The sequence below is a fragment of the Ptychodera flava genome, chromosome 4, assembly GCF_041260155.1.
Source record: "Ptychodera flava strain L36383 chromosome 4, AS_Pfla_20210202, whole genome shotgun sequence".
In the NCBI taxonomy this organism is placed as follows: domain Eukaryota; kingdom Metazoa; phylum Hemichordata; class Enteropneusta; family Ptychoderidae; genus Ptychodera; species Ptychodera flava.
Window position 1 is genome coordinate 17,789,165 of NC_091931.1, and position 25,347 is coordinate 17,814,511.

The 25,347-nt window shown below is 35.9% G+C and overlaps 1 protein-coding gene across 1 annotated transcript; it reads left to right on the forward strand.

Annotated features, from left to right (window-relative positions):
- Positions 1-8,688: 8,688 nt before the first annotated feature.
- Positions 8,689-9,795, forward strand: LOC139132116 (somatostatin receptor type 5-like). The gene has a single exon (XM_070698508.1). The coding sequence runs from the start codon at positions 8,689-8,691 to the stop codon at positions 9,793-9,795; it is 1,107 nt and encodes a 368-aa protein (XP_070554609.1).
- The last annotated feature ends 15,552 nt before the right edge of the window (positions 9,796-25,347 follow it).

Here is a 25,347-nt window from a genome sequence, read left to right on the forward strand (position 1 = left end):
CCTTCTTCAGTCACTTGAATGGTTTTGTATTCCCACATGCTCAGTTCAATGGTAGCCATTGTTCATCAAAGAGAGATGCTAAGATCATTATGTTGTGGTCTGATTGTTGCGTGAATCTTTGCTCTGACCGTTCATTTGTACTATCCTTGTGTCTGGATTTTGCTTGAAGGAGGATATCTTGTATGTTTTTCTTCCTTTTAAACATTATTATAGGTTTTCTGGAAAAACTATGGCCAGCTTTTAATCGCCCTTCCTTATTTTCCAGTTTCTTATCACACTGTTTGATTAGGCTGATTTTGATGACGTTGTTCTGGCAAGTTTTTTGTTCCATCATTACTCTTATTTTTGTTGATGAAGGATGTCTGACGTTTTGATACATTAACTTCTTTTTGATACAAGCTATCTCTTTCTTTTTTTATCTCGTTGTTGAAGTTTTGGCATTGAGAAATTGACCTTTTTTATGAAGTCCATATTGTTTTGCATGTACGAACATATCTGAGTACTTCACCTTCAATGAAGCATTTGAAGGTTGGTGGCAGATAAATATCATCAAATCGTTTTGTGTGGGTTTTAAAATTGAGCCATCTCTCTCGATTGCGTCTCTGACTTTTGAAGACCACAAGGTAAAGGTTAGTCTGGCAGAGACCCGCGATTTGCGTTCTTCCCTTTCGGAACACGCGCGCGCCCTTCAGAGACGCGACGCGAATCCCAGGGTCTGGACGTTCTTGCAAGCGACCGGTCAGATTTCTGCCTGATCCAGGTACTTTATAGAACTCCACACATCCGTTAATCAAAAAAAAATGACAAGTACCATAGCCAAATGAAATTAAAAATGAAAAATAAAAACATACCGCGTATATAGGTCTACAGCTAATAGTATATATTCTCTCCGCCCAGTTAGATAGGTGTTTCTTTTGACGTCACTACCTTATGAATATTCATATACTTGCAAGAACTGACAGTCGCTGTGTCTAGCAGCGCGTGCTCACAGCTACGCAGCGTAGCCTTCGAATGCAGGCCCACCGTGGGCGCGCACAAAACAAGGCACAGTGACTGTGGAGAGTCTAGGTAAAGGTATGAGATTTTGTCGATAGAATGTTCAATTATGGATCCCCAAGTTGAACGTAGGGTACAGGGTGTTGCACTCCTCAACAAATGTTCTGAATAATAGAAGTTGATGTTCCATTCCTTTGTAAATCATGAAAATGTCACCTTTTAAATTTCCATACGAATATTTGACCGGATTTAATATAACTTTCTCCGTTTCATGGTATGTGATATCAGCTATTTCTGACGAGCCCTTTCTGCATCCATAGATTTGCTTGTATTTTTCTTTGTTGAATTAAAAAATGTTGCGTTTCAGAATAATCAACAGTAAGGATTTCATGTACGTTGTTGGTGGGTTTTTGTATCATATCAGTTGGCTGGTACTGTTTAAGAGTCCAACGCTACGATCGCTGCATTTATGGCTTCATTTTTGGCATGTTTTTGTACATTGATACAACGTCCAATGTTACCAGAATAGAGTTTGCTTGTTTTTTATTGATTCTAATTAGTTAATAAAGTTTTTTGTGTCCCTGACATAATGTGAGTCATCTTTACACGATTGGTTTTATGACAAAGTCTAGAAATTCCGGCATTTGGTTTATTGGGCTCGAGCACCATTTCTATTTAGACGTTGGAATGATTGTTCCTTCTGCTTTGGTTTTGTTTATTTTTGGCAGGAGATACCATTGTGGTGTACAAATTATTCTACTTATGGAAATGGGGAAACTGTAAATCACCTTGTCAATGATCTTCTTGTCGCAGATAAGTGATTTCATATACAATATCCACCAAATAGTTAATGTCGCAAAGTGTAATAGTGTAGATTTCGTAGCTGTCTATAATTTTCTTTAATGTCATTTGCCTTATTCACAATCGATATGCCTATTCCTTTATTGATGGGTTTTATTGAGATGTGTTTGTTTTCAGACAGATTGTTCGGGGCAGTCTTTTCTGCTAGAGTCATGTTCTTTCTGATGTGGGTTATGAATGGAATTTCCTCTATCAATCTAAGTTGCTTCGAGACAGTTTTACAATTTTTAGGTTTTCCGCTGTTAGTAGTGTCGAACATGGACTTATCTTAGAACAGATGTCTGATTGATTGATTGTTTGTTTCTCATGATATTGCACAATCATATGATGCGAATAAATTTGTTGATATCTCATACGACAATTTTTCTGTATAGGCACTTCGGAGTGGGAATAAATTTCAAGCCTTTGCTTAATGCTTTGATTGCAACATTTGTTAAGGTTTGATTTGTAAGATTGTTGATGAATCTGAGAATCTTTCTGAGTTCTTGTCTTTGTTTAACCTTCCATTTCTGTTTATGTTCTTCCTGGCGTTTTTTATGTTTTTGGTTTCCAAACAGCAAAACGAGACCAAAAATGAAAGGCAAAGACGCTTTTCATAAAATTCACGAAAGCTGCAAAAAAGTAAGCTAAGCTAGCTTCAAAAAGCAAAAAAGTCTTCTCTTTGTTCATAAAATTCTGGCCAAATGGTCTTTTTTAGGCCAGCACATCCTCCAAAAAGAGAACTATTGTAGCACAAAACTATGTGTCTATCACCACACATCGAGACATAAAAAACCCAGAAAATTCAACAAACGAAAAAGGCTTCTGAAACAAAGGAAGCAAAAGACCAAAATCACAAACATAAAACCTTTTTTCAGGGACCAAGGTCACATGACCAGGGTCAAGGCATGATTTATTCACCGGTTTCTTGCCATGTTTTTCGTTATCATGAAATCACACTACTATTGATCTACTCTCTATATCATAACACTTTCAGAGGTAGAACCGATGGGTAAAGTTGCCTTCATTTCCTTTATATTGATTCAGTTTTCAGACAGAGGCCATTGTTAAATAATCAAAAATTTCATAATAGTTTTTAACTTGTGTTGAGCTTATTGGCTAAGTTTTGGTACATTTATCATTTATTTTGAGTTTATGGATCATCAAGACAAATTGTACATTACCGTTAAACTATCATTTTGCCATGTAAATGGGCTATTGTACTAAGCATAGCGAATTTCATAATAGGCCATTTTGTAATTTTTGATTGCCATTTTGGTTTTATGACATCATCACAATAATTAATTTGCATCAATTATGTTTTGTCTGTAGTTTGGCGTGTTCCCATTTCAGGCACTAAAATGCTGGAATTAGGCTTAATTAACAGTATTTGAACATTATCAGACGACATTATGGGGATATTTTGAATTTGGTCGGCCATTTTGGCTTGATGACGTCATCATAATAATTGATTTGCATCAATTTATGTTTATTTGTAATTTGGAATGTTTGTGTCAGTTTATTCAAGAAAATCTTGAAAACTGCCTTAATTAGACGTACTTTACCATTTTTAAGCGTTATAATGGTGGCCATTTTGAATTTATGACGTCATCGAGCCTGTCCGGTGGCCCAAATTTTTGGAGCAATGGCTAATATTGATCTACACATATATGCGAATATCTCTAGCAAATTTGGCACTTTTGTCATCCGTGTAACGATATTTTTGTTAAGCCATCTGACTAGAATAGCACAAAAACGCTATCTTGGCCGTACTCAAGATCTATAAAATAGTCTTGGTTCTTGGTTCTTTAGGGCTTGTAAATCGACGTTGTAAATGAATAGGAGGCAGGACCAGCTGCCATTTGTTCATTTGAGTTGCATCTCATGGGAGATGGATGTTTTATTCTTCTGTTGAGATGAAGTAAGTCGTACATTTTCAGCATGAAAGTGGAACTGATAAGTCTCAATAAGGCCGTATCGTCCTGAAAATGTAATTTTTGAGCCATACCGTTTCAGTAAAGTTCGATTCTGCAGGAAAAATCTGGAAGGACGACAGTCTGACTTTGTTGCTGGTCATAAAGGATTCCATTATTTTCCCTCCCTTCAAAAACTACATCTATGAATGGAATGATATGTACGAAGGCAATGATAGCTCAGAAGGAGATGATCAACATGGAGTAAGAGTAGGCACCAATTATGCTGCGCCTACGTATGGCATAATATCGGTGAATGTTTTTGTCCTGATTCTAGGGCTTGTCGGCAACTGCACATTCATGTATGTAACTTTGAAAGTGCCATCGATGAGAACAGTGTTAAACATCTATCTGAAGAACCTCTGTGTTGCTGACATTGTTTCTCGTGTTGGGCATCGCGACCGAGATCGTCGATTATATCAGTTACATTAATGCAATTAATGATATAATATCACTAACCTCATGTACGGCATCAGTGTCATTCCGTAGATTACTGCACTCTTCGTCATGACTGTAGTCAGTATTGACAGATATATATATATATATATATATATATATATATATATATATATATATATATATATATATATATATATATATATATATATATATATATATATGGCATGGTGGTGGACACTAGACACAGCTTCCCTGTAGCTGTTTATATGCCATATTTTAGAGTGGTCACTGCGAGCTAAAGAATTCACTCTAACCATTGTATTGTCATGAAAATGTAGACACGATCAAACTGCAAATAAGCCTTGCTGTACTTCTGAATTCATCATCACAAAGACACAAATATAGATTAAGCAAAGTTACATAACCAATATTGCTCTCAAAATATAATCTTGCAATAGTAATTTAGAGACACATTATTAACTCAAGCAAGTAATTTCTGAGAAGTTTAAACAATGGGAAATAATTGCAAAAATTAGAGGAGGTACAAATAGACATGTGCACGAGGAAATTAAGACAGAGTATGAAACACTCCTCAATGCTATTCCAGATTCCTGGAAACAAATCATCACTTCAAACATCCAAAACGAAGAAAACTATGATATTTTAGACTTAGAGAATTATGGTCTGACAAAAAAGTGATATCAAAACCAAGTCACTTTATTGGAAATTAGTTGATAAGAAATGGCATGCAGTCAAAGGTCAAAATGGGCTGAGAATCTAAGTCTCACTGACAGTTACAAAGCGACTTTATTCAGCCGTCTTAATTCAACAGGAATTGTCAGCAATTCAGTAAATGATTTAAATTTGAAGATTTTCCATCGGGGCCCAGTGACAGGAAGCTTGGCCAAAACTTTCAATTTAAGTGATGGGAAATGCCATATTTGTGGCCAAGAAGAAACACTGGAACATATCTTATTTGAGTGTAAAGATGTTAAAGAAATCTGGCAGAAATGTATTTCTTTCTTTGTCAAAAAAAAACAACTTTGATAATAATATCAATATCGAAAGACTAGCAATTGCAGGAATCGAAAATGATAATAATGCAACATCTGATATTATTTACTGTATTACTTCCTTTGTAAAATATACAGTTTGGAATATTCGAAATTCGGTTACTCTTAATGGGATTAAAGTTTCCATTCAATCCTATGTTATGCAATTAAAATGTTATCTCTCCTCATGGATGAATACATTTTATTTCACTTATAAGATGATGAACAAAACTGAGGATTTTATCACAAAGTTTTCAAGCCCTGTAAGACTTGAAAGAGAAGAATGCATTCTAAATGCATTCATATGATGATCTTTGTAATTGAACAGCTAATTATCTGGGTTTTTATTTTTTTTCAGACAAGGTGCATTGTAATTCTAATACATTCACAGTTATGTAGATTTATTTTATTTGTGACTATGTTGAAATAAATTTATCTTTTCAAAAAAAAAGGATGGATTTGAACTTGGTCATACTAAGACACAATACAAAGCTGTCTCCGGCCTATTCTGTCTCTCTCTAACCCGAACCTATCCCCAAGTGTATACCCTACGAAAGGATGATTTCAGATCAGAATATTCTGGACAAAAGACGACAAAAATTGCCCTATACCATAGTATTGGTGACATCAGTAAGACTAGCACAAAAGCTTACATTATTCCCTATGTCCAGTACATCAAATACCTAGGCCAACAAATATCTAGGCTATCTGACAAGCAGTATTTGAGATTTTCTTACCATTTTCACATTTTGACCTCATTTGCATATCTTCTACTCAGACATAAATATAAGAAAAGGTCCATCCCGAATATCCCTAAACACATTCATACCAATCTACACATACAAATTCAAAGTCAAAACATACAGATATATAGACAGGCAGACAACATGCTTTTTGATCCCAGAACTCCTGGTGTCACATGTACATATGATAAATTGAAGCCAAACATTTACTTTCCAAAGAATAATGTGTTTGCATTTAACCATACCGAATGCTCAAACCAAAACTATGTGAACGTGATGTGACATTTATTACTAATGGAACTGGTAGCTCACTTCAGTGTATAAGAAGTTACAAAAGTGACAAATGTAACATAGCTGCATGTATTTCTACTTCATGCTATTTTACAGCTTTTCTGCAGACTGGAGATTCTTGGTACCAGGGATCGTGCGGACAATATAGGAAGTCAAACAGAGTCTCTCAGACACTGGTCATTCTGTCATTTCATCAGGAAATACAATTGGTATTTGATTTTCAAAAAGGAGTCTTTAATTACCCATACACATTGCACTGGACGAAAACAATTGGTGAGAACTTACATAAATGATATGAAGAAAAGGTATTTTCAGTGTTATAAGGTAGAAAGTGCCTCGGGGACAGATATTCTGACTCCCAAACTTTAACAATTATTTTCTGATCTACCACTTTATGGGGGCCCATTTTAAAGCTCTTGGAGTAAGAAACATTTCACCATCTTACTTTTTCAGAAATGGAAAATTGTCTTTTTCCCCCACAGAGTTAACATAGAGATGGCGGCCATTTTGAATTTCAAATATCGGTAAATGTCAGGTACAAGTAAGTTGTTTCACATTAGTACGAAACTTTGCACAATGACCCATGATTTTTATTCTTGATTTGGAAAAGGAACAGTTGAAAGTTAAACTGAGGAAAGTTTGAGAAATAGTCTTTCATTTTGTGGCGGTAACTACCTTAAGAGAACCAGTAGTTGAAGGCTGAGATGAAAAAAATGTCGAAACCTGTCAATGTAACTCACATAAGCACCGTGAAATGCCATCAGTGGGGAAGAATCTGTATGGAGGAAAACTCCTTCCATCGTACTCTATTGACGTAAGTCTCTACATCCGTTAACTCGCGGGCATGATTATAACGTGGTGGAATAGGGCAGAAAGAAAGTGGAAGCTGGAGAAGAGAATTTCCATCGGGAGGTGAAGAAGGATCGCTGATGTTGACAATATTGTTATTCAAATGAGACCGAGACTTGAAAATGTGTAATTTACGTTGGTGTCTATTATGACGTGCTCTCTGACGTTATATATATATATATATATATATATATATATATATATATATATATATATATATATATATATATATATATATATATATATATATATATATATATATATATCCCGACAACGAACGCTCTCTTAAAGCTGTCATTGTCGAAAATGTTCTCAAAAGGTGATGTTGACAATATTGTTATTCAAATGAGACCGACACTTCAAAATGCGTAATTTACGTTGGTGTCTATGATGACGTGCTCTCTGACGTGATATATATATATATATATATATATATATATATATATATATATATATATATATATATATATATATATATATATATGCTCTCTTTAAAGCTGTCATTGTCGAAAACGTTCTCAAAAGCTGTTAAGCTACATTACCATCAGTGGTGAATAAAGCTTGTTGGACAGCTCATAATCAGGAGACAACATGTAATTATGTCGTTTAAACCATACCAATTCAAAACTTGAGCCATGATATAATATCACGCGAAGGATGACCACCGTGTTTCTATATTATTTCATTTCATTCTAAGTTTTCTTAGATTTCCGTGTTTGCTTAGAAATGCCTACCTGACTGATATGGCTTCAAAATAACACTTGAAAACTTTACCCAGTCATAAAGCGAAGGACTCGACAAAAGCTAGCTTTTGGTTGCATTATATTTCAATGGACACTCCCTCCGAGATATAAAATGGTTCGTCTCATCACCTTCTCTCATGGCAAATATTGAAAGTGTGTAAAAATGATATCTGTCACTGCATAACTTGTGTACTTTCCAAATTAAAAGTACGTAAAAGTTTTTTCTGCCTCTCATGTGAGCTTATTGAAAGCAAACGCGGCAAAGGGACATACGTATTCAATTAACCTAATTTAAGTCAAAATGCGCTATAAAAGCACATGGCGTGGCTTACAGGTAGAGATAATACCACTAACACTTACCGGTTTATTCTTGACTAACAATATAGACAAGCGCTACTCTTTATTCATAAAAAATCTCTTTAGTAAGCTTTACAAACATAACAACTAGAAAATAATTGGTCAAGTAACCATGCACACTTGTTATTTATTGTAACCTATTTCGGGCCCCTGTCATCAAACCCTAAAAAGGCAATTGGTACACACTTATTATTCATATCAATCAACAGAAGGCGGCAGGAACAGCTTTTATTGGTCCACTTTGTTATATCTCATTACAAATGACTGTTTTAGTCTTCCGTTGAAGTTAAGCAAGTCATTGCTTGTTCAACATCAATGTGGAGCTGCAAGTCTTGAGGGACGTTGTCCTGAAAACCCTATTTCTTTGATCCTGACTTTACTCGTCAAGTTTGGATGTGTTAGGGCAAGTCTGCAAGGACGAGAGTCTGACTTTAAGCTACTGGGCATGAATAATTCCACAGTTTCCCCTCTGTTGGAAAGCTACATCTACGAATGGAATGATACGTATGGCGGCAATGACAGTTCAGACGGAGATTACTATTACGAAAGAAGACAAGGCTCCAATTTTGTTGCGTACAGCCTAGTATTGGCAGTTATCCTGATTCTGGGGCTTGTCGATAACTGTACATTCATGTACGTGACTTGGAAAGTGCCATCCATGAGAACGGTGTTGAACATCTATTTAATGAACCTCTGTGTTGCTGACACTGTCTTTCTTGTGACGGGCATTCCTATCAAGATCTGCCTCAATCATGATGTGATTGCAAGTGACAACGTTAAAGTGATAGTCTTCTTTTTCGCTATTTTCTGTTTCGTTCCGCAGGGGGCCGGACTCTTCACCGTGACGCTCATTAGCATTGAGAGATATGTGGGAATCTGTCATCCGTTCAAAGCCAGGTATTTCCGTAATAGGTATCGCATATGGGTCTCAGTGATGGCCAGCTGGTTGGTCGGACTTCTGCCGAGTCTGTTGTATGCTATTGGAAATATATTGATGTTCAAGGGCACAGCTGTCATCACAGCCGCCATCCTATGTGACATACTATCCTTTGTGGCGTGTCTTTTTATAGTGGTCTTTCTCTACAGCATGATCATATGTAAAATGTGGAGAGATGGACCAGCTCTTGCTAACAACGCAATGCTGCAGGATAGAAAGCAAGTAGTCGTGCTTTTGGTGGTGACTACATCCATCTTCTTTGTTTGTCTCATTCCCATGTATATGATCCAGTTTGACTATCTACTGCACGAAATGGGTGTAACTTTTATATGGACATTTCGGCCAGGGGGGACATTCTATGTGCTAGCTGCCGTGCTGCTGTACTTCAATTCCGCCATCAACCCTGTGGTTTACAACATCACAAGCGCCAAATACAGAGAAGGATTTAAGAAAGCTCTTGGCCAATGGAAATGTCAGAGGGAAATCTTCTCAGCTCACAGCTACGAAATGATTACTCCGCCAAGATCACAAACGATGAGAAGACAACTCAGGACAAAAGGCTTGGAGCGTCAACAGTTCCTCGGGCCATCGTTGCCTGAAATACAGCCACTGTAGAAAACGCCATGCATTATGCTTTTCCCAACAGGCACGATGCCTGCGTTCAGCGAAACGGGCGAGAATCATCAAGACCCGCCGTTCATTGGCGAGAATCATCAAGACTCCCCATTCATTGGCGAGAATAGAATGAATCAGAATGAATGGGGAGTCTTGATGATTCTCGCCAGTGAATTTCAATTCTCACTGTACTTGGTGAGAATTTCCATTGTCACCGGTGAGAATTTTTTCTCACACTTGATTCTTGCCAAGGAGTGCATTTCTCACCAATCTCCAGTGAAGATTAAATTTTTCTCACCGACAGCGGTGAGAATAAGAACAGATTCTCACCGATTGCGAAAAAGCGTCATTTTCTCGCTCTAGTCTCGCAATTTTTTCCTATAGTGACATACAATACAAAATTCGATTTACAATCAACGCATGTTGTCCCCAAAATGTGCAAAATGTCCCCCAAATAAACAGCAGTGGGACACCTAATTTCGAAATCTTAGCTGCAATGTATCAACATAGAAAATCAATCACTTTTGCTGTTACAGAACTGTTTCTGATTGACATTTTCAAAAAAGCGTCAATGACGCTGCTCCCTAGATGATACAAGATGAACGTTTGACACCGAAAAGGCAATGATTTGATAATGAAAATATTTTGAAGGGATATCAAATATTTAGCCGAGAAAAGGAATTTACATATTCCGCAATTATCTAATGAAATCTGAATAAAGTTAGCCCTAGGCATCGACAAATCAAATTTTAACAGTATATTACAGACATGCATTATGGAAGGAAAGTTGCAAAAAATGGGAAGTTGGTGAAAAGAAATTATGATTACAAATTTTAATATTTCATCAAAAATGATTAGAAAGTTATGTTTGAAGTGCTTTTGCTGGACTAATGATAAAGACTTGTTTTTGAAACTGCACTACATTATAAACTGGTTTAAACATTTTTCATCGCCATTTTTGGCACAAAAATTCTACTGCACAAAATTTATCATGTAAAATTCTAATGTAACTAATAGTTTTTGGCTGTTTGTAACACAGCTATTGCCAATACAAACTTGCCAACAATTAACTGTTATTTCTGACAGAAACGTTTTTGCAGAGGAAAATGTATCAAGCAAAGCTTAAATTACAAATCGACCAATTTCGGAACTCAGTATTTTATTTTGCTACACACATTGTATGATACTGCAATATTGTCGAGAAGTATTCCTCATCCTCCATCATACGGAGATTTGTAATGATGTACAAAACAACATACAGCTTTATCTATTCAAGATCGTTCTTACTCATTACAAAATTGGTAATTAGGGGTTATTACACGAAGTTTGGGCGATACCGCGTCGTATTCGAATGATGTGTCCGTATTTTGACGAATTGCGCAGCACCGAGTCAAAAATCGGGTCAAAGTACTAGCGCCACGCAAGCGTTCGATTTCAAACTCGATCGACTATGAACAGCTGAGAGCTCTGCGACATCTATAAATGCACAGTTGATACCCTTACCAGTCAGTTTATCTCGAAGAATTGTACGTGTCCCCATGTCAAATATGCAAAATTTACCATCTTAGTAAGCAATATAGGGAAAACATGAAGTGAGTATACTGTAAGCTTTGGTGTCGTAACTCGTTCGTGATTTTATTGCTGTACGAATAAAACATTTCAAAGGTATTTCCGTCGTCTGCTCGTATATTTTCGTTCCTGGCTTGCCTAAATAAAACTAAACTTCCTTTAACAACCTAAGTGAAAGTTTGACTTTCCCTAGATCTTACATTGTATCTGAAACTCGCACAGCACCGGTGCCACCAGACACGATCATGACCTGTGAATCTCACTGACAGGTATAAATCGGAAATTATGTGCACCTTCAACCTTGTCTGTCGCGAGTATTTTCAGTGCGATTGGGTTTTTGTGTCCTTCTACCAAGTTTGACATAATTAGGTATGTCATGCCCTGGCTTTTTAAATGTCATAATTCAAATTATATGCAAGAAACTGGTCCAGGCAAGTCTGAGTAATGGCTCTTGACATCAAATATCAGAATGCTAGATGTGAACCAAAAAATGTCCTCATGTTAAGTAAAGAAGATACTTCCTATAAATAGCCATTCATACTGCTAAAATTAAAATGCCTTTCTTGACTGGTAAATCTTTGTATGATCAACATCCGCAACAAGTGTAATTAGATTTAGTGCAGTCATTCAGAATATAGATCTCTCATTACAAACAAAGTTTCCCTATTCAGCCAATCTAGGGTGCCACCCTAATCACAAAAGGTCATTAAATAAGTCAATAAATAATTTATCAACAGGATGTCACTATTCAGTATTACACTACTGGAAGATAAATATCTGATCCATGTTTCATAAAATTTGATGCAATATTTGATGCAATATTTCTGGACATAGCACAATAATAATGAAAGTTCATTAAATATGAACATAAGCTATTAATTGACAAGATACTGCTGAATGTCTTTGCGTGCTACTACAACACTTTGAAATCAACATCTGTACCGAGTTTCATCAAATTGGGTGCAATATTTCTGGACATAGCAGACTAATTAGGAAATTTCATTAAATATGCAAATAAGCTATTAAATAACATGATCCTGCTCAATGTCTTTGCATACTGTTACAGCTCTGGTATATCAGCATCTGTACCATGTTTCATCAAATTTGATTGAGTATTTCTTGACTTAGCACCCTAATTACAAAATTCATTAAATATGCAAATTAGCTATTAATTGGTATGATCTTGCCAAATGGCTTTGCACACAGTAACAGCTGTGGTATGCATACATCTGTAAGAAGTTACATTAAATCTGAGTCACTGTTTATCGAAATATTAGTAAAATTATGAAAATTCATAATTTATGCAAATTAGCAATTAATTGACGCAATACTGACAAATGCCTTTATATGCTATTAGAGCTATGTATGATCATCATGCGTACAAAGTTTCGTCAAACTTGGTGCAATCTCTTAAGAAACAGAGCTCTTTTTCAAAAATCACTAATTATGCAAATTAGCACTAATTATGCGTACCTCACCCAAAACAACGGGTGTCCACATGTGCAGAGTCTGGAAAGATTCTTATAAATTATACAGACATACCATTTTTCAGGCAAACGTTTTTAAATGACTGGACATAAATTACAGGGGGGGGTGCGTGGGCCGGTGTTTTTGGGGGTGGGTCACCATTTTTCACGCAAGCATTATTGAAGGGTCATAAAATTTTGTGCAAGCCTATGGGGGAGGGTAACCTTTTCGTCTCATTACCTTCTCTCATGGCAAATATTGAAAGAGTGTAAAAAGATATCTGCCACTGCATAATTTGCGTACGTTCTTATGCCTCCAATTCGAGCGTATTGAAAGCAAACGCGGCCAAGAGACATACGTATGCAATTATATAACCTAATTTAAGTCAAAATGCGCTATAAAAGCACATGGCGTAGCTTACAGGTAGACGAAAATAAAGATAATGCCACTAACACTTAACGCTTTATTCTTGACTAACAATATAGAAAAGCTTTACAAAAATAACAACTAGAAAAAAATTGGTCAAGTAACCTTGTACACTTGTTATTTATTGTTACCTGGTTCGGACCCCAGTCATCAAACCCTGAAAAGGCAATTGGTACACACTTATTATTCATATCAATCAACAGAAGGCGGCAGGAACAGCTTTTATTGGGTCATTTTTGTTACATCTCATTACAAATGACTGTTTTAGTCTTCCGTTGAAGTTAAGCAAGTCATTGCTTGTTCAACATCAATGTGGAACTGCAAGTCTTGAGGGACGTTGTCCTGAAAACCATATTTCTTTGATCCTGACTTTACTCGTCAAGTTTGGATGTGTTAGGGCAAGTCTGCAAGGACGAGAGTCTGACTTTAAGCTACTGGGCATGAATAATTCCACCGTTTCCCCTCTGTTGGAAAGCTACATCTACGAATGGAATGATACATATGGCGGCAATGACAGTTCAGACGGAGATTACTATTACGACAGAAGACAAGGCTACAATTTCGTTGCGTACAGCCTAGTATTGACAGTTATCTTGATTCTTGGGCTTTTTGGCAACTGTACATTCATGTACGTGACTTGGAAAGTGCCATCCATGAGAACGGTGTTGAACATCTATCTGATGAACCTTTGTGTTGCTGACACTGTCTTTCTTGTGACGGGCATTCCTATCCAGATCTGTCTCAATCATGAAGTGATTTCCATTTACAACGAGATAGCCTTTTTTCCACAACTTTCTGTTTTATTCCGCAGGCGGTCGGACTCTTCACCGTGACTCTCATCAGCATTGAGAGATATGTGGGGGATATGTCATCCGTTCAAAGCCAGGTATTAACGTAATAAGGGACTGATCAGTTTCTTCGGCGGGGGGGCGGGGGGGGGGGCGGTGGATTCAGGGGGGTCACCCTGTTTTTGACTTTGATGATAGGGGGGTCACCCTGTTTTTAAAATGCCCTATAAGGGGGGTCAGTATTTTTTAAATTTCAACACGGGCTCATACTTGCATAAAATGCATTATGCCAGCCATAAATTTCATCATTCAGTTGCATTTTTGGGCGCGCCCTTCGGGCGCATAACTTTAATAATAAAAAGACATATTTTTCAGAGCCCCGTCCTAGTACAAAACTTTAATATATCAGACATATATATATCTGAGATATCTGTATGTCTAACATTTTTCGGCGCGCCCTTCGGGCGCTTTTCTTTAAAATATCAAACATATTTTTAAGCATGCCCTTCAGCTGCATGACTTGCATATATCAGAGATATATATATATCAGAGATATCTGGATGTTGAATATTTTTCGGCTCGCCCTTCGGGCGCAGTAAATTAATATATCACAGATATATATCAGAAATATATTGAGATCTGTGAATTGAAAGCCTGTTTTGCAAAGTGTACTCATCATTATGAAATCTGCAGTTCATATGAAAAGCATGACAAATTTCTGATACTTTTCTGTTTTCTCTATGAGAATTCAGTATTAGAAAGCAACATGCACTAATATTTCACAATCACATTTTTCTTACAACAGTTCTGGACATCTGGTTATGCATAAAGAGAGTTGGAATACATACAGCTCATTCAAAATAGTGTATTCAAACTTTAGAATTGACACTTTTAAGTTCCCACTGATATGACAACAACAAATTCATTGAAACACAGAATGACTGAATGTTTAAAATATACCCCAAAATTATACACACACACACACACACACACACACACACACACACACACACACACATATATATATATATATATATATATATATATATATATATACTGAATTATTCAATTATTCAATTTATATTCCACCTTTTGTTTTACCTTTGTTTCGCGCAGGGGGGGGTCACCCTGTTTTCGAAAGTTGGAATAGGGGGGTCACCCTGTTTTCGAAAGTTGGAATAGGGGGTTCAGCCACTTTTGGATGTCGGCAAAAAATAATCCACCGGGCCCCTCCCTCCAGGCCGAAGAAACTGACCAGTCTCCAAGTACCGCATATGGGTCTCAGTGATTGCTAGCAGGTTGTTTGGACCTCTGCCGAGTCTGCTGTACGTTATTGGAAAGAAAATGGAGTTCAAGGACATGACTGGCATCACAGTCGCCTTGTTATGCGACATACTGCCCTTTGTGGTGTGCCTGTGTATAGTGTTCTTTCTCTACAGCACGATCATCTGTAGAATGAGGAAAGATGAAAACACCCTTGCTAACACTTCAACAGCGATGCTTCGGGATAGAAAGCAAGTAGTCGTGCTTTTGGTGGTAACTACATCCATCTTCTTTGTCTGTCTATCTCTTTCCAACGTATAATAATAATAACATTTTATTGCTTGCTTGTAAATATAGGATTTACATCACATTTGTGGCAATAACAGTGTGATGCAAAAATAAGTTAAAATTTTCTTCAATAGAGATAAAGTAATACAGTATAAAAATAGTAGCTAATAATAAATATAACTAGGTATTTCTTTGTTATATAAGTAAAAATATAATCTGCAAGTTGTTCATTAAAAGATAACTCTTGTTTTGTTAGTAGAGAAATAAGCTGATTTTCAGTATCGTCGTTTGGGAAATTGATTTTACTGAAAAAGTTCTTTCTTTGGACTTTGTATTTCTGACAGACTAATAAAAAGTGTGTTTCATCTTCAATACTGTTGGTGTTACACTGATGTTCCAGTTTGACCGGTTATGTGGACATTTTGGCTAAAGACGTTCTCTATGCTAGCAGGCATGCTGCTGTACTTCAATTCTGCCATCAACCCTGTGATTTACAATATCACAAGCGCCAAATACAGGGAAGCATTTAAAAAAGCCTTTGACGAATGGAAATGTTGGAAGAACTCTTCTCAGCTCACAGCCACGGAATGGTCACTCCTCCAAGAACACCGCCAGACAGAAGACAACTCGGGACAAAAGGCATAGCGCGTCGACTGTCCTTCGTGCCATCGTTACCTGCAGCAAATACCGTGCAATATGCTTTTCCCAACAGAGACGATGCTGTCGTACAGTGAAACGTTCAAGTTGCAATGAGAGGCAAAGAACACAACGTCACAAGCGACTGCCGACAGTCCTGACGAACATTCTTTCTTAAAACATATGTGTGATGATATGTATTGGTAAACGTTTCAAAAAGTAGGGTGTGAAGGAAGTAATTTCTGCTCGACAACAATTAAAACATTGCCTGATTAAATTTTAAATATATCTTTCTTAAAGGGTAAGTTCGAATTCGCTTACAACATTTATGAATCATTCACATGTTTACGTGAACTGTCATACAAAAATACCTGACTATATCCCATTTGGGCATGTTTTTTTTTTAAATTGGCATTTCTCTGCTTTGTTGGACTATCTCGTTAATCAATTTGTGACTAACGTTTGTCAAGAAAGATCCATGCCAAGTTCCTTGTAAGGTTATCTTTTCCTTTTGAAACGATGTAGAGTTGAAGATAACTTCATTTGCCACTGGAAATAGTGCAGGGATGTATATACTTGAAGAGAATATAAGTTTGGAGAGAGTTGCATCGGGTCAAATAATGATAGTGTGTTTAAAAAATTTGTAGTGTTTCTTATGACATCTATATTATTTTTGAAACAACAACAATACTGTAGTTATGTTCGTTGAATTTTATCGGTCCACGACAACACGATAAATATAAACATAAACAACAATAACACCAACAACAACAGAAACTAGATTTCGGGGCTCCTTATAGTACACTTACTTTGCCTGAAAGTCAAGTATAGCAATGTGGACCTGGTGGCTTTAATTTGGTTTGTGAAGCTACACATACAATACAAAATTCGAGTAACAATCAACGCATGTTGTAATGTGCAAAATGTCTCCCAAAATAAACAGTAGTGGGACACAGTGTCCCCTAATTTCGAAATCTTAGCTGCAACACTGCTCATGTATCAACATAGAAATCAATCACTTTTGCTTTTACAGTATTGTTTCTGTTTGACACTTTGAAAAACAAGCGCCAATGACACTGCTCCCTGGATAATACAAGATGCACGTTTGACACCGAAAAGGCTATGGTTTAGAAATGGAAATATTTTGAAGTCACATCAAATGTTTAGCCGAGAAAGGGAGTGTGCATATTCCGCAAATATCTAATGAAATCTGAATAAAGTTAGCCATAGGCTATCGACAAATCAAATTTTAACGGTACCTTATAGTCATTATGGAAGGAAAGTTGCAAATAAATGGGAAGATTGTGAAAACAAATTACAATTACAATTTTTAATATTTCATCAAAAATTAAGTAAGTTTTACCTGGGAAATAGATTATTCTTAGGTCATACATCAGAAAGCTATGTTGAAAGTGCTTTTGCAGGACTAAAGTGATAAAGCTATCAAAAGACTTGTTTTTGAAACTGCACTACATTATAAACTCATTTAAACATTTTTATTGCTATTTATTGGCACCAAAATTCTACTGCACAAAAATTTCTCATGTAAATTTTCTAATGGGACTAAAGGTTTTTGGCAGTTGGTAACACAGTCATTGCCAAATACAAACTTAACATCAATACTTGAACTGTGATTTCTGACAGAAAAGATTTTTCAGCTGAAGAAAATTTATTAAGCGAAGCTTTTAGACAGTTACAACTTGATATTCTTAAATTACAAATCTACCAATGTCGGAACTCAGTATTGTGCTACACACATTGTGTCATACTTCAATATTGTTGCGAAGTATGCCAACATCATACGGAGATTTTATAATGATGTACCACGTATAGTCTTATCATTCAAGATTTTTCTTACCTGCAATAACGTCAATAATGAACGAAAGGGGCATATTTTTATATGTAACGTAAGATAGTTTGATTTCAATTATCTGTGGTTGTGTTTGAAAAGGTGAATGGTTTCTTTCTACCTTTGAATAAGGACAGTGACGATTTTTGAATTGTGCACTGCCTTGTGTTACGATTACCTTGCTCGTTGACCCAAGTTGACCCGTATTAAATATTAACACGACACGTTAACACTGTTGTTTACATGTACTTAGAGGTTCAATCATCCCCTTCATGATTTAAGAATACCAAGGAGTAGTAAATTGTTCACAAATACCGCACAAAAAGAGGACAATAATTGCTAAAAAGATATGATATGGGTTTTTTACTCCCCTCATGATTGTACAATTTTTAGTTATTATCATAATTTATTTTTATACATTTATGCAAACCATCAAAAGAGCAAACATAGCTTCATAACAAATACTAGTCAGTAGTGGAGTCAATAATTAGATAGAAAAAATCGTCACTAATTAGCTCAGTTATTGAACTACTGTTTTAAAGGACCGGGATTTATTCAAGTATACGCCAGAAAATGAAACCAACGGTGGGGCAATTAGCTGTTTACAGGGAAAATAACTCATTCGATAATATTTCGTTGTTCTTGTTCAAGAAAACAAGTACATTGCCTTGTTCTCTTTTGAGAATGTTTAAATATTTGTAAAGTTTAAACACAAAACATATGATATGCAATGTTGTTGACGACAAGGGATTAATAACTTCGACTGAAATTCGTTTGCTCAGAGTCACACTAAACATTACACACATTAATTGGCAGGTTGAACGCTGGCTATTTCAATATGAATTTTTTGTTCAAAATAGAAACTGTAAATAATTGCTAGCACATTAAAGACTAAAAATAAGGAAGTTTTAGCAATTGGGTCTGGGAATCTTGAAGAGCGAAGTATTTGACTTTAAAAGCAAGTTGTAATATTCATTTCAGCTGTCATGAATGTTATTGGTGACTCAAGTACAGTGAAAAACATTTAACATAGTATTTAACAAATACATTTACCAGTGTGTTTCCTTAAGTACACATCTTATCACTGCTGTCAAGGCTATATATTAAGGTGAGATATAGAAAAGAAATTTCACTTTTCAAACAGAATTATCATATCATACGTTGCACTGCTGACTTCATTAAAATACACCTCAGAATTCTCCGAAATGAAACCAATAAAAGGCATTGACACTAACGATATATACAGGATCAATAAACGCCGAGAAAGTGGAGTAAAACAATTTTGACGAGGTAATACTCGTTCCTGGTCTATAACATGGCCGACTGGTCAATTTCCTGACATATACACGGCTGTTTCGTTTCCATATATACTTGTAGTTGGCTGATATGCACTTCAGAGTTATCAATTTTAGAATTTTACGAACATTAGGAGTGAGGTTTTCAGGTGTATAAATTCATTCCAATGCTAGTAGACAAAGTATCTGGTGATGATGTATGTGAGTTTGTGCTCCTGCAAATGATCGAAAATTTCTCTGTTATTGTTCTGGCATCATTTTCGTTGTGATTTTATCCAATTCTGTGTGTAACTTCAATATCACTTTCTTTTAATGCATGGGCTGATCTTTTAAATAATTTTCACAATAATCGCGTCTGTGTTCTCTCTTTCATCCATGCTCTCCAGTATTCAATGTATTTCTATGTTCCCTCATCTGTTGTACTAGTTGAAACTTTATGTTGATTTCTAAAGTTCCCATAAATGTTACTTTTCAGATAATCAGTTGCTTTCTTTAGAAGTTCCTGATTTTATGCTAAAGCTTAGAAATGCGAGTGAGCAAATTCCCAAAGAGACCATTGAAATAATCCAACGACGAATCGATTGTGTTTTCACTTTGTTTCATTTGGGAAATGGTAGCCAGGAGTGCAGGTATATCCATTACTTGTGAACTGATTTCTTTACTGTGGTCTTCAATCGATCGTTATATGTCAACTTGACATATTGATGTTGAAGAGTGCATTATTGCAAGTTGAACTTTTGCTTTCTTTGGCATCGTGATGAATTTGATTATGCGACAGGCAATTTCACTGCAGCAGCAACAACTGGACAATAGAGTTTAATGTTATGACGTAGTTTATGCATGATCAGCTTCAATTTCAACTGAGTGTTGTGTGACCTGAGGGAAAAACGTCAACTCACAGTTACCGAACAACCCGATAACTTTTGTTGGAGAAGCCACTTCAGTTCCTCACTTCAGTAATTTACATAGCATATCATAGCAACATATTGTATTACCAGTGACCTGCGCTGCGATAAAAAAAAATTCCCAAGTTGAGCTGATGTAACAACGCCTCTCTATCGGGAACAGCGTCCTCTTGTATACTTCGAAATTATTCTTAAAAGAGAAAAGATCAATTTTTGGTTGTATTATTATCGAAAGATTACTATACTTGGAAATTAGACACTATAGCGGACGCTAGACGCGTCTTTACGCGTTCAAAATGTATATGTCGGTGTTCAAATTTGAACGGCTAGTGTTCATATTGTTAACACTAGTGTTCATAATTTTAACAATGATGTTCTAAACCTGAACACTATGTGTTAACAATCATCTCCTTCAAGTGTTCAAAAACTCAGCATCACAGAAATTTTACAATACTGTGAAACAATTAACAGTCTTTTGTGTTTTTTACTTTACAATGGCTATATTAAATTTACTATTGCTTCACTGTCCGTAAACGTACACGGATTTTGGTGTAACGAATTTCACACTAAGTGAAAAATATTTCCGGCCTACAATTGCTGAAAGCATGTTTTTTCTAAAAAAGAAAGTATATACAATAATTTTACACGTTTATTACGGGTTGAAAGTTTAAATTTTGAAAAGAAAATCAGAAAACCACCATGACCGTTTTAATTTTAACATCGGCGTGCAAGAGGTGTTCTACTTCTTAACACTTGGTGTTCAAGTTTGGTGTCTTTTCCTATCCCATGATGCATCAAAACGGAAGTAGCGACATTTTTCTTGTAAGCGCACCCTGAAGTCGTGATCGTGCGGAAGCAAGACCAGAAAGGGTAAGTTTCCTCTCCAAAATAGTAAAAGGTATTAGATTTTTGAAGCATCTATACTATCGTCCTTTGAAATTAATTGTATTGTACCTTGAAATAGCTTAATTACGTATAGAAACATTTTTTCTTTCAGTGGCTGCTATACCAACAGCTAGCTGTGACTACGCAGTGGTACTTTTGGCCATAGCCTATCGATCGATCTCACTCGGGTCAAGGGTCATCGCAACACAACTGTAGCGATAACCCTTGACCTGAGCGCGATCGATACGCCTGCATAGTACCGCTGCGTAATCACAGCTAACACATGTCTTTTAGTAAACACAATCGCATGTAAAACATCAGTTAAACATCGTAGAGTATACAATGTATTGTTTCAGCATATGAGAGTTTGGCTTTTTTATTTTAATTAGTTGATGACAAGAAGCAGCAAATATTTTGTAACAGTATTGAAGAGAGGCACTGTATATGAAAGTCTCCCTTTTTTCTTAACCTAATCAGCCCTTGTCTTTCATTTAAAGTTTCATCTCGCCATATTACCTATTGCTGCATTTTTTCAGGATGTAAAAAGTTGGATTTAACTGAAAATCGAAGAGTTGTTGTAGAAGCTGGTGGTACAGATAACGAAGAAGATGAGTGTACAGGTAGCTGTCTGGAAACAAGCTTGAGAACCTCAGTTCATCTCTAATGTAGATTTAAACTTCCAAGGGTCAGTAACTGAATTTTGATAAATTTCTGTATTTTGTTCTGAATTAATCTAAGCATTGGTAGCATGCTATGATCGGAGAATAAACTTTCACAGACGTGTAGTCTCCCTTATTTAAATTAAAGCTGAAAGCGACAGACCATTCAGAGTAAAAATGTCCACTCTGAATTACTGATTTTTCTGAAATTTTCACTCTGAATTTTCTGTCACTTTCTGCTTCAATTTTTCATCCTCCCTTGCATCTGATGAAGGAGACTTCACGTCTTTGAAAGCTTATGCCCTTGTAACATTTAGTTGATCATAGCCTGCTACTAAACCGTAGATTATTTTGTATTGTAGCTCAACACGTCTCTTGTACTTAGCAACTGGTTTTTAGCTTTGCTGTCAGCTAAATAGGTGGATGTGTTGCATTGTCCTCAAATTTGTACATCCAAAGGTTTTTCTTCAAAACAGCCTGTACGAATCCTTTAATATTTGAATTACAGGTCCCAAGGGATTACCCTAATCAGATATGTTCAAATTATGATGAAATATGCAAATTTATATTTTTGAGGCTAATTTTGCTATTTTTTGGCAAAAAATTTCTTCTCTTTTACTGACGTCTTCAATATTTGGTAAACATGTCCCTAAAAATGACCTAAGTCAAATTTGTGCTAGTTGTGATGAAATATTCACATTTTTATATTTCATGGCAATTTTTGTCATTTTTGGTCAAAAAATCTTTAAAAAATCTTTTTCAAAACTGCTAATCGAACAGCTTTGATATTTAGGACATAGATCTCTACTGATAGTCTTTTTCAGATTGTTCAAATTATGTAGAAATTTGCAACTTTGTATTTTTAGGACATTAAAGACATTTCAGACATTTTTAAGACATTGGGGATTACCAGAATGTGATATATTCAAGTTATGATGAAATGTACATTTTTTTCATTTCAAGGGTGATTTTTACCATTTTTGGTAAAAAAAATTTGTATACAAATTAATTGCAGGGTACACCAGAATTTGAAAGGTCTTTACGAATATGTTTTAAATTTCTGAGAAGTATATTTTTGAAATGTCACCCATTTATTTCAGGGTTTATTTAAAGATATTACAAACAAACAAACCTTTTTGTTCATGAAGGACTTTGTTGGACAAGGAAATAGGTTTTACCCTGCCAAGGACCCACTTTCCTCACTTTCTGCATGTTGTGCCTTACTGTGACACTTTGACAACTTGACATGTTGTGTTTACTTTAGTGTGGACAACTATATACCATGTGCATCAGAGAAGCCTTGACTAACTTCTTTTTTCTTCAAAATTTACAATTGTCTATACAAGAGGAAATGTCTTTAAGAAACCATCTTACAAAAATGGAGTATGCATTTCATACGTCTTTTCAACACAATAAGTATGCCAAATTTTGAGCTTTTTCAGATGATTTTTGTATCTTTTAAACAAGTATGAACATAAAACGTAATCCACAATATGGTGATTTTTATTGCTTATGTTTTTGATAGGAAGGTGTTAACACTGTTGGTTTTTTCCTCTGACAAACTTTACATACAAAGTTGCAATGTTTATTTGCCCATTTTACAGTAAATTATTGTATTTTACTCTAGAAATGTTTCGTGTATTTTTAGAATAAAATAATTTTACTGGATATCAATGGTCTGTAATGTTATTTCAAGGCTTGAACACCCCGTGAACGCCCAAAATTAAAGGTGTTCAACAAGCGCGCATCATGTGTTCTAGCCTTTAACACAATTATCGTTGAACGGCGTCCATGCGTTCAAAAAGTGTTACAGCCCTTTGAACGCGTAAAAGCGTTCAATTTTTTGAACACATTTCCTGTGCAACGTGTGTTCAGATATGGAACACCATGGTGTTCAATATAATGTCTGATGAACACGTAGCGTTCAAAATCTGCACACGTGTGTTCAAAAATTGAACGTTGGTTGAACACGTAGTGTTAAATTTCTGAACGTCTAGACGCGTTCAAAAAGTGTTACAAAAAGGCGTTTAATTGGTGTTCTATCCTTGAACACTTAACTTTACAGTAGATAGTGTTTTACTGAGCTGTTTTACAAAAAGGACCATTTCACTCATGAAATCATAAACGTTCACTCGCTGTCCAGTAATATACCATCAGCTTCAGCTTATGATGTGTACATTTCAAGCTGCTGAGATACGGTGGAGTTTGTAATTCATATTATGGATTTCGAATATTAAAGACACAGCTTATAAGCATAAAAGCTAGTGGGATAAATTCTCAAAAAGTAGATAAATTATCATTTAAAAAGTTCTACCGTACCTGTCGATACGTAGATGTGATATCAAAACTTATCTGTTACTCAAATGATGAGTTACATCATCCCTGGTTTGACACATGGTTAGTTCGTGTTGCAGAATTATGCCAAATTTGCCAGGTTTGGTCGATCTTGACGAGTGCAGCGTGCTGGCAGACACCTTGTATCATCGTTTGGCTGTGGTTCAAGATGATCCTATTTTTATTTTCATTTTCTATAGTTTGTTGTACCTGGGAACGTGCACGTATACCTTGAATGATATTGAATATTTGGCCTGTTTTGACGTCATATTTTTTATCTTTGCCTCTTGCCATCATAGTTGCATCTTTAAACAACCAAGCTCTCCATCGAAAACATTGCTTCACTATTGAAATCAATAAATTTAAAGTCGCGTGGTTCTTTTGTTCCGTGAACACTGTCATTTCTAAAAATGAATGCCTGCTGCAAGTATACAGTGGGCGTTTGAAATTTCGGAAAAAATTGCGCAAGACACATGCTTAGTCAATGTGAAATGTATCCTTTTACGTGAGTCACACACTGAATAACAACATAAAGGGCTGGGTCAAGTTTTTTAACCACCTTTCAACAATCGTGGTTTCAATGTAGCATCCCATCAGTTGCATGATGCGACATTTTAGTACTTCCTACGAAGAGTAAATTATATCAATTGTTAACGACTGTGTCAACATTTATACTGGGCTTTAATATGCTGATTTTTTTTTATTCTGTAATTGCCCCTGGTTTTCGATTTCACCATAAATATCGGAAATGAAGAACTCCTACAGCAGTAAAAACAATTAGTATTGTTGAGTATTTTATAAATATTGACATAATCATGTTTACTATAATAGTTATGCATTTTCGAGGACACAATCATAAATACTGGGTAAAACAGTACTAACAATTCACTTTCCAGTGCATTACAAATATCAGCAAAGCTTTGTTTTGCTACCTACATTCACTTGCAAGTAAAACTTTGCATTTTCACTTCGAATCGTTTTCATGTAGATGTATACTTTAGATGCTTCCTATTATAAAATCAGATATGGCAATGTACAGTAGGGGTAGTAAAATAACCCATGACAAAGGCTTTAGGCACCTGCAGTCCTTGTGTGGTGGAGAAGCAAAGAAAAAGACTGCCGGCATTTCAATATATCAAGATGTTCTGCGATATCAACTGAAATATATCTTACGATTCATCTCTGTAC